A 10,436-nucleotide genomic window follows, 5' to 3' on the forward strand; every position below is an offset into this window, starting at 1 on the left:
TTTTCACTTTTTTTTAAATTTTTTAATGCCAAACAATTTTTTTTTCATTTTTTATTTATTGCAAATCTATTTATCTTTTCATATTTGTGTTATTATTTTCTCACTTATTTTATTTATCCTCATTTTTAGTTTTTTAATTTTTTTTAAAAGATCCATATTTTCTCCTTTATTTTTTCTGTTTTTACAAGCTCGTGGTGTTATAACCAAGAAAAACCTCACCGTTTAAAACTTTGAGACATTATTTGTGATTATAAATTAAAGAAACCATCATCTTCCACGCAATCATCGGGTATGTTTTTAAAAATACGCTTTGATGGGCATCACAATCGGTCGGCCTGAGCGGCGTGCATTATGGAGGGTGCTATCTTGATGGTATTGAAGAATGTTGATCTGAGATTAAGGGTGCGACTGTGAAAGCTAATTTGGTTCTGATCCCTTCATAACTCTCTCTCTCTCTCTCTCTCTCTCTCTCTCTAACAGCCCAAGCAACCAAGGCATGCAGAAAGTAAATGACAAACTAAAACAGGTTGAAGAGCTCACATTCTTAGCCAATAAGAGATACATTTTCCCATGTTTGAGCTGACAAATTGTCTAGACATGGTGTTGTTCCCAAGACTGCTATTTCCAGTTGGACAAGAAATCAGACTTAATCTCAGCTGGTGAACATCTGAACCACAACTATGTATAGTGATGTCAATGGTTTCGATGTGGTTCGATATTCAATTCAAATCTGACTTCAAAGAATTGGATGCAGTGAGAGAATTCACATCCCATTAATAGTTAGAAACGCAAATATATGAATCTGATCGATGCCCAATTAAAGAATTCGGATATCATATTCTATTTTCCACATTTGAACCCGAATCCAGTTTTGGATTGAATTAAGCAACATTCAGAAAGGCAGATTGGCAATCACAATATCTGATTGATTAACTGCAAACTCTAGTTTATAAACAAGTCAAGTTCGAGTTACATGAACTGTAGTCAATTAGACTCATGTAAAAGCTTGTTTAGTCTCTTTCCAAACTCAAAATGAAGAAAAAAATCGAGTCGAATAGGAGGAGTCGCCGCAACAACTCAGTCTATTGAGTTGAGCTCGAGTTGTGTAAAAGCTCGACTTAAGCTTGAGTTAAGTCGAGCTGACCAAGCTTAAGCTCAACTCTGTCAAATCAGCCAATAGGTGTGGTTCGGCATGCAAAACCAAGAAATCTTCGGTCCCTGTCCTTGGCATTCGATCCTTCCATCCGTTTAATCCGGGGATATAGTTCAAAAGGAGAAAACAAACATTTGATGCCGGATCGCGTACAACATTGTCCTAGCTTGGCAGCATAAAACCCACCATCAGAGCTTAATCTTATTTTGGCTTGTGGGATCCGCATTCACAAGATTCGAACTGGTAATTGGACTTTTACCAGCCGCTAGCTGGACCAACTATGCCCTACCCTTTTAGAATATTTGAAATTGTCTTCATATGTATCCTTCTTGTCATTGGCACTACAAAACCTTCCTTTTGGGTGAGTGGGGTTTCCCATCACCCAGAAGAAGGCCGAAGCCTCCACTCAACCTCCTATTTCTCTAAGATACATGGTCTGCTTTTGGTCCCTTAAGGTGCCGCCTCTGCCATACTTCAATTCACTGATTCAGGTCAAACAAATCCTGAAAAGTGCTCACTCTCACCAAGTTTGATGAAAAATGGTATGTCATTCATGCTGACCCTGACCAAAGATATTCCGTAAGACCTTGACGAGGTCCCTCCTTTCAGAAAGCATGCACTCGCAAAGCTTTGGCTTTGCTTGTGACGTAACATGTAGCGAAGCATTTACTTTAAGAAGCTTCTATGATGAATTAAAAGTGCTACGCGAGGGTTCCTTTTGCGACCTTACTTGCATATCAGTGACCCTTTGTTTGCATTAAAGAAGGTTGATGCCACAAGGATTTGAAATGGAAACCGGACACCTATCGGTCTCGCCCCCACCATTGCGCCAACCTCCTTGAGGATATCACAAAGCCTTAGTTGTCTTCACATGGGAAAGGAGAGGAGTTTATAAAAGCGGCTTCCCACTTAATTAGGAACTGGCATCTTTGGTGGCTAACAAGCCAAACACAAGGAGACCCACTTTCTGAAATAAAAACAAGAGGATCCAATAACAACAGCAATAGCAACAACAACAACAAGAATAAATACAGCAGCAGGATTTATGGGGAGTTGTCCCGCATTTAAGAAATTCATGTGCCCCGCACTTAAAGAACAAAGGACAACCAGATCTACCGAGTCTCGATCACTTCGAGGTAGGTCTCTGATAGCCACAACTCGGCTTCTTAAAATGAGTCTGATAGGAAGATGGTAGTTGAAAGATTGAAGTTCTAGAATGAAGATGAATCTTTGTGAGCTTAGTTCACAAGAAAATATTACCATATGGAAGGGAGATTTATGATTATACCAACTTTCACATAGAGACCAACTAAGTGGAATTATTTGAAGGGCGCGCCTACCAAATTACGAAACATTTCAAACACGAATGGTTCGCCGTACTAATTAGAATCACAAGGTTGAAGGTTTCAAGGTCATGGTCTACTGTCATCCAAGTGAATCATTCAACTACGGCTGCCTTGGACACGCGCTTTTCTCCTTTCACATGATCAGTAACCATATGTTTAACTTCATATGTTTAACTTGTGGTCGGTCCGACCAACTATGCCAAACATAAAAATCAAACTTGCACCCGACAAGTGCCCGGTACTGGCCCGATCAGGCTTGGGCCCGAGCCCAAAAAATCAGCTCGGGTCGACCCGATGGAGATGGAGTCTGATTCAGCATGATTTATTTTTTTTATATTATTTTTATTTAATAATGATATATATTTTTTATTATTAAAAATATATTTTATATTTTATATTTAAAAATATTTTTTTATTTTAACCAGTTCAAGCCCGGGCTCAGATGTCGGGTATCGGGCCATGCCCGGACTCTATTTTCTGGTGTCGGGTCAGCTCGATACCCAGGCCTACTTCCAGCTCACCCGAAACATTAGTTTTCGGGTGAGCAAGGGGTATTAATCCCACCGCCCGAAAAAGGCCCGAAGGCCCCCCCCATTCCCCCTGCCTCCGAGGTCCTGAGCTGCGTCGGTGTCAGCGATAGCAACGGTGCACCCTTCAGCTTAGATGCCGCGCCCTACCGCCTTAAGACACAGGAACATAACACCCACATGAATCAAACTAGAGACCTGCCTTAGTACAGGCCCCTAGCTCAATCAGCTACGCTATGCCCCTTGAGGCACCCGAAACATTAGTTGTATCAGACAATTTTGAGAGGAAAAACTTAGTCTATGTTCACCACAAGCCATTATGATCAGGCTCTTATTGGTGAATATGGTAGCTAGTTCCAACTTAAACTAAGATGGGGCTTCTTATTCTAAGTTCAGCAAGCTAGTAGCTTAGTTTAGCTGCATATTAGGTAGTCCTTTGGAGAGCGTTTAATATGAACAACGTTGTGCTTTTAAAGAACATGGTCCATAACCTGCTGTTCTTACATCTAACATTCAAACACTGGACAGGATCTCACCATTTCCCTTGTGACAAGAACATACTATTCTTGGAACAAGTGTCACATAAGATGACATAATGTTTTAAAAGCATGTATTCACATATTTTTCTTATTGGAAGCCTTAGGTATTGAAGGACCATCTTTGGTGTTTAAGGCCTTGTCAAAAGAATATATGTAAATCAAAGGAGAAAAGAAGGGAAAGGGAAGCAAAGAGAATGGGAGGAAATGTGAGAAAATAAAAGAGAAGAAAATGATGCCATATGTCTTTTCTTTTTGCTTTAATCGCTTCAATTTTAGAAAGATTGGATTTATATTGACCTTTTCCTTCCTTGCCCCCTCTCATTTTTTTACTTTGCATCCAAATATTTTTTTTTTCTCTCATTTCATTTTTTTTTAATTAGCCAACCAATTACAATAATTACCACCTTTTCTCTTCATCCAAACAGAGCGTAAAATTATGAAGCAGATGAGGAAATAGCTATCGCACCCTAAACCTAACCTTTGTTTGCGATTAGATGAAACGAACATTAATATTATATTAATGAAGGATGGGGCAGTTTACCAATCGATTATTCATGTGAATTGCCTCACAAGACTCTTCAAGGTTTGGAAAGGAAACTTAAATGGGGTGCTGTAATAAATAGCTATGAAGCACTATTGCTGCACGGGACACTAACATGTTCTTCCTTATGGCACCTCCAATATAATATATATATATATATATATATATATATATATGAATAGGGATTCTGGTTACCTAAAGTCATCCAGCTCACGCATGAGGATCGTTTGATTTGGCAAGTGAAAAAAAAATATAAGGAGAAAAAAATATGAACTAATGTGAAAATGTCTATCCCTTTTTCTTCTTTGTTTTTCTTTGAACCATTCATCCAGATATATATATATATATATATATATATATATATATATATATATATATATATATATATATATATATATATATATATATATATATATATATATATATATATAATATCTATTTCTTATTTGTTCTTTTTATAGTCATCTTCTCCACATGGTGAATCTTAAGGAATGAAAGAGATTTTGTTGTTTTAAGCATTTTGCCTCAAAAAATAGCCGTCCAGGCAAGTTAAAATTGAATTTATGAAAAACCTACTTTTGACAAAATGCAGTTTTCAATACCTGCAAGCCAAAAAAACAGCTGGTCGAAACCTAATTTTCACAAAACGTCGCCCTTTTTTCAAGGTGTTATCGGCACAAAGCGCTTGTCCCATTTCGTGCACATGTTTTATTCATATTTCTAAGATTTTAAAAACAAATAAACATATTTATAGTTTATAAACTAGTACTTAAAACAAAAAAAATATCATTTTTGTCGTACTCCTGCACACATGTCCAACGTCCGTTCCTCCCAAACAATTGTGCGAGATATAATTTAATTGCCTACAATTTCTAATTATCCTACAAGTAAGGCTGAGCATCGGGCTGGACGGAACCGAAAAATGGCAGCACGGCTGCCCCATGCAAAGCAGCACTTAACCTGCCTCTCGTACATGCGGCCCGATGCATTCAAGCAGAATATTTCAACTCCTCACATAGAAAACGGGGATTTCTCTCGCCATTCAGATGCTTCGGCCTCTCACAGAAAGTCGGTAATATAATGCATCAGGCTGCATGTGTGATAGGCCGCAATATCATATGTATATAAAAAGGCAATTCTATACATAACATAAGCTTAACTTTCTACAATTTTTTGTTATGCCACTTTATTTAAATGAGATCACATAGCATGGTAGCCAACATATATGCTCCACTTGTGAGGAAAACATTCAGAGGGAGAGGTAACAAAAAGATTCATGCAGCCCCAAGAAAATCCGAGTACATCCAGAGTCACACTAAATTATTCTTGCTTTATTTCTACATAGAACAATGTGCATACAATAATATGAATAGGAACATCCTCTTAAGGACATTGAAGCTGGTTATGAATCAGTTGCTCAGACTGCCAATACAGTGGAAAGTGTTAGGGTGCTCAAAGTACAAAAGATAGCCCTGACATTTTTATAGAAGAGACACACAAAAGCCTCACTCATAAGGGCAAAATGGGAAACTGAAAAAAGTAAGTTTCGGGTTCTCGAATTTTGTCTATGTAAAGGGTGCAACATGGTCGCTTGCGAGATGTTAAATAGCTGCCGCATTCTATAAGGATATATACCCCCAAGCTTGTACTATAACTCTTATCAACTCGCTCGGGTGGTAGAGGCATGTGTGGACATGTGTAGACAATTGCCCATGGAGACCCACTTAAATGGCTTATTCATATATTAATATCTCATATCCATTGATTTATGTCAAGTGTCTATAATTTCAAGTCATAGTCACAACTAACGTTTTATAAATTTTGAACTGTGAGGTTTTTGTCGGGTATAATATGGCGATCTTAAAAAAACAGAAAAAATATGTTAAAATTTTAAAATTTAAAAAAAAATTAAAAATAATAACCCATACATCAAAAGATAAGTAGATTTGCAACAAATAAAAAATAAAAAAAAACTGTTTGGCATAAAAAATGAAAAAAAGCAAAAAACCAGTGTTAAAAACGTGTTTTATCCGTTTTTATTTTTTTTTAAGCCTGTTTTTTTAAGTTTTTGAATGACAACTTAATTTATCGTGTTTTTTCATGCTTTTTCGAAAAAAAAACATGCTTTTTGTGACTAGTAGTGTCTCTCAGCCAGAAATTTCTTTTGCCGGCACTAACTCCTTTGAAGATCTCTTTCTCTTCGTTTGTGGCCTCTTCCGGCTTTGGAGCAGAAAAATTTGGAACATGGTATATAGTCTCAATCCCATGCTTAAGCACGGCCCTGAATTTCAGGTGAATGAGATCCATGAGATTCATTGTGGTCATAACTTACTGTTATCTTCAAGTTGAAGAAGTTTATGGCTTGTGGGCTTTGCAGGCTCATGGCCCAGCAACTTTTGGCATGAACTTGGACTTCAAAAAAATAAGACTTGGCAGGATCATATTTGAGGAGTATATATATATATATATATATATACTTCTCAAATATGATGAGAGAGAGAGATTGAGAGAATTGGGCCCTTCTTAGCATATAGATTTTCATTGGCGATAATTTTGTGGCATGAACTTCATAAAATGATGTAGGATACACCATTTTTGTTGCATTAGAGTAGTATATATATATATAAACCCAATCCAATCGAAATGTTGCTGTTGTATAAGCTTTCATGTTCATCTAAAGTAGGTGGAAAGCATGAACATTGGCCATAACAACATGAGTCTCTGGTCCACAGTCAGTAATTGCAGCAACTTCGAAATCTCCGTCTACAGATTAATATACATAGAACTCGTGTCCATATTCTACAAGCTGTCAAAAGGGCACAGTAACAGAACAGCGGCAAGCAGACTGTCCTTACAACAGGGGTCACAAGGTGGATGGCTCCTTTAAGCAGCCGAGCAAAGACAAGGGACCTTCGACCTTGATGCTTGATTGCAGTGGCATCGTTACTGTCATATTGATGTGACTGCAGTACACATTGAGAAAGATGAACAGAGAAATTAGGCTCTCTGCTCTGAATATCCCCAGAATCTCTCTGAGCAATAACTCTTATACATGTGAATAGCAGCAGAGCAACAACAATGAGCGTGCTGAGAGTTCCACTGCTCTGTGATTATGAACATCAATTCCTAGAGAAATCTTTTCTTTTCACATTCGTGGGCGCCTAATCTTTTAGTTGATCTCATACCCATGCTGCTTTTCTGCAGAAGTAACTCATGTATGTTCTCTTGCTTCTGTGCTAAGTTTTCTTAATGAACATGACAGGTTTCTTCTCTTATGCATGCTTCTAGCACCCATATTTTGATGCTTCACATTGTGGTGTTTAAACCCCACAAAATCCTACAGCTACATAGAAAGTTATCTCTTTGAAAACCAAATTCTTGGGCTTTTTACTTTTTAGTTTCTTCAAGAAAGGAAAAAGTAATGTGTTTGAGATAAGAAGGGTGAGATCAACATAGCAGAGCAAATACTTCCAGAATTTGTAATATTGTTCAAAATATGATATACCACTGTTTGAAATGAACAACTCAATGTTAAATACAGAAACTGTCTATATTTCTTCCATTTGCTTACATCAAAAAACATAAACTGTCGCCCTCAACTCTAACGTCTTTCACTTATAGAAAGGGCAAACAGAAAAACATAATTCATATACCAGAGCAAAAAGAGAATGAATCTCTTGCAGAACCCAAAGACTCCAAACCGTGCGGCCATTAACAGCCTTGGAAGGCTCTCCAATGAATAAAATCCCGCCAGTCTCCACATTGGGCTGATAAATTAAAAGCAACGATGCCGAGAAGGAAGAAGACAAGAAGAAAGGAGAACACCACTAAATAATAATACTGATGATGAATAAATAAAAGGCCTCTCCCCAGAAGCAGCTGTACTCAGAACGAGTAGTCTGACGTGAAGCTCCTCCTATTGACGGGGCTTGGGCTCTTGAGGGCCTCACCGGACCCCACATCCTCAACTTCTTCCTCCTCCCCCTGAGTCTGAAAGGCAGGGTGGTCGAGGACGCTGTTCAGAAGCTGGGTGCCCCTCAGGGCATTCGTCAATGGCAGGTGCCCTTCGGGCGTTTGGTCATTGAGCTCCCACAGGAACTCGCTGGGGAAGGACCTGTAGGTGTACTGCTCCACCTCCGTCTCCAGCTTCTTCATCCACCCGACCTTGACGAAGAACTTGGAGAAGTCGCCCCTCATCTTCCTCAGTATCCTCCTCTGCACGCTATAGCCGAACTTGCCATTGCTGTGCTTCCTCCACAGCTCGTCGATGGCGGAGAGATAAGAGGTGGGTATGAACTGCACCTCGGAGAAGAAGACGTACTTGCGCTTCTGGGCCGCTTCGCCGGCGAGGACGATGAGGAGGCGGCGGGTTTCCTCGTCGGCGAGCTGGAATTGCTGGGAGGACAGGTAGGATTCGAGGAGGTCGAGTGATGGGGATTGGGAGGTGGTAGTGGTGGCGGTGGTGGCGGTGGAGGATCGGGGAATTGAGAACCTATGACAGAGTGACAGGGAGGAGGAGGTGGAGGATGGGGAGGAGGTTGGTTTGAGGAAGGAGGACGAAGTGGAGGTGGTGGAAGGGAGCGAGTCTGGTGGAGGAAAGTGGTGGCGCCGAACAATGTGGTGGTGGATGGAGGAGAAAGAGGTGGCCATGAGCAGAGAGAGGAAGGAAGAGAGAGGGAGGGCAGCGTAGAGAGAGAGGTGGGAGGTTGAAGAGGTGATAAGGGACGGGTGAAGGAAAAGGTCGGGGCAGATTGTGAGGAGTCAGCACGTAGGGAGAAAACTCTGATTTTTGATTGGGCGAGACAGGGTAAGGTCGGATACTCACATCCCTCTTACTTTATATATATATATATATATATATATTTGATAAGTAACCACGAAGAAAATAATAAGAACATTATATATATATATATATATAAAATACTTGTAAACTTAGAAGCTTACAAGTATTAGATTAGATTGTGAAACTTCTTTCTAAAGTTCAATTTTGAAAGAAATGCTGATTCACGATTTGGTGAGCGCACGATGTCAGACATTTATGTTGTTTTAAAGAAGTAAAACAATCAATTATTATGTCAGGTTTATTTGTTCAGTAAACCGCGGACAGGCTGAGATCGAACAAACCAAAAAGCTGTAGGAACACGGCTGCTTAAGGATAAATAAACCATAACATGTCAAGCTTCTGATGAGCCAACTTAACTAGAAGAATCCGGATGCATGAAGTTACTTGTCCGCACTCTTGTCAAAAATTCTGGATTCTTAACATGTAGGGCGAACGAGGTAATAAACCTAGATCCATGTTCAGTTAGCTGCCCCAAAAGAAGTTGTTAAAAAGAACCCCAAATTTTTTTCTTCTTTTTTTTTTTTTTAGTTCCAAAAACAGATTCTATAGTCTGTGATCTTAGATATCATCGCCTCTCCCTTTTTTCTCTTTGAGAATAATCAAGAGGTATATCTCCTCTCTGTGTCTGCTTTGTGTTGCATGTTTAACAGCTACCTTTTATAGTCTTTCTAATGAAGTCTTCTGTGCTAAGCTCCAGGCCGTATTTGCTCTCATTCTCTTCTACCTTTATGTTCTGGATGTTTTAACTACGATGTCATACTTCTTTCAGTATTGTCAGCCTCGCAGTTGCTCAAAATACATGTGATCTTTACAGATTGGTTCTTATCGATGCACCATCGGCTCCTTATTTTTCTGAATGTAGGTTATTGAGAATTTCCTGTTGCTAAAAAACTGAATCTTTTCATCCCCATAAATTCTTAATGCAAGTTTCATGTTTTTCATTGACCAAACTACTGAAGGAAGGTACGCTTCTCATGATAACATGATATTGATGATATGCTGAACACTCGATTTGTTTTTTTTACGGATGCTTTGGAGTTCCTAAACTGTATCTATGGGGGTATTTTGATTTGCAATCAAAAGGAGAAACATCTAGTCTTAACACTGAATTTGCTTTTTTTTTTTTACAGATGCTTCGGAGGTTCTAAATTGTATCTAAGAGGGTATCTTGATTTGCAATCTAAAGGAGAAAAATCTGGCAGAACAGGTAGGATGCCTAAGCTCTGGATCGCTGCATGAAACCTGTTTCAGACAAAACAAATTAAGCTGTCACTTGGATTTCTTTAAGATGTTTTTCAAATAGAAGTGCCTTCTATTTTTAATGTCTCGTTGATCATTTGACACCTTATCACGGTGCAATGTCTCCCCACCCTCACCACCCAACTCTTCCTAGTGTGCCTTAATTAATATTCTTATTTCCTAGCTCTGGTTATGGTAAATAAAATTTTCAGTATAGGATGTGCTTTGGTTATTAAAATGATCACTTT

At 38.9% G+C, this 10,436-nt stretch overlaps 1 protein-coding gene across 1 annotated transcript; it reads right to left on the reverse strand.

Moving 5' to 3' along the window:
• Positions 1–7,637: 7,637 nt before the first annotated feature.
• LOC116248150 (tetrapyrrole-binding protein, chloroplastic) lies at positions 7,638–8,830 on the reverse strand. The gene has a single exon (XM_031620778.2). It carries the CDS (start codon positions 8,754–8,756, stop codon positions 7,992–7,994), a length of 765 nt encoding a protein of 254 aa, XP_031476638.1. The 5' UTR covers positions 8,757–8,830; the 3' UTR covers positions 7,638–7,991.
• Between the last annotated feature and the right edge of the window lie 1,606 nt (positions 8,831–10,436).

Source organism: Nymphaea colorata, chromosome 2 (genome assembly GCF_008831285.2).
Source record: "Nymphaea colorata isolate Beijing-Zhang1983 chromosome 2, ASM883128v2, whole genome shotgun sequence".
Classification (NCBI taxonomy): Eukaryota; Viridiplantae; Streptophyta; class Magnoliopsida; order Nymphaeales; family Nymphaeaceae; genus Nymphaea; species Nymphaea colorata.

Bases quoted from the DNA above. Each gene is read 5' to 3' on its own strand.
- LOC116248150 (XM_031620778.2), bottom strand. From the start codon at position 8,756: ATGGCCACCTCTTTCTCCTCCATCCACCACCACATTGTTCGGCGCCAC.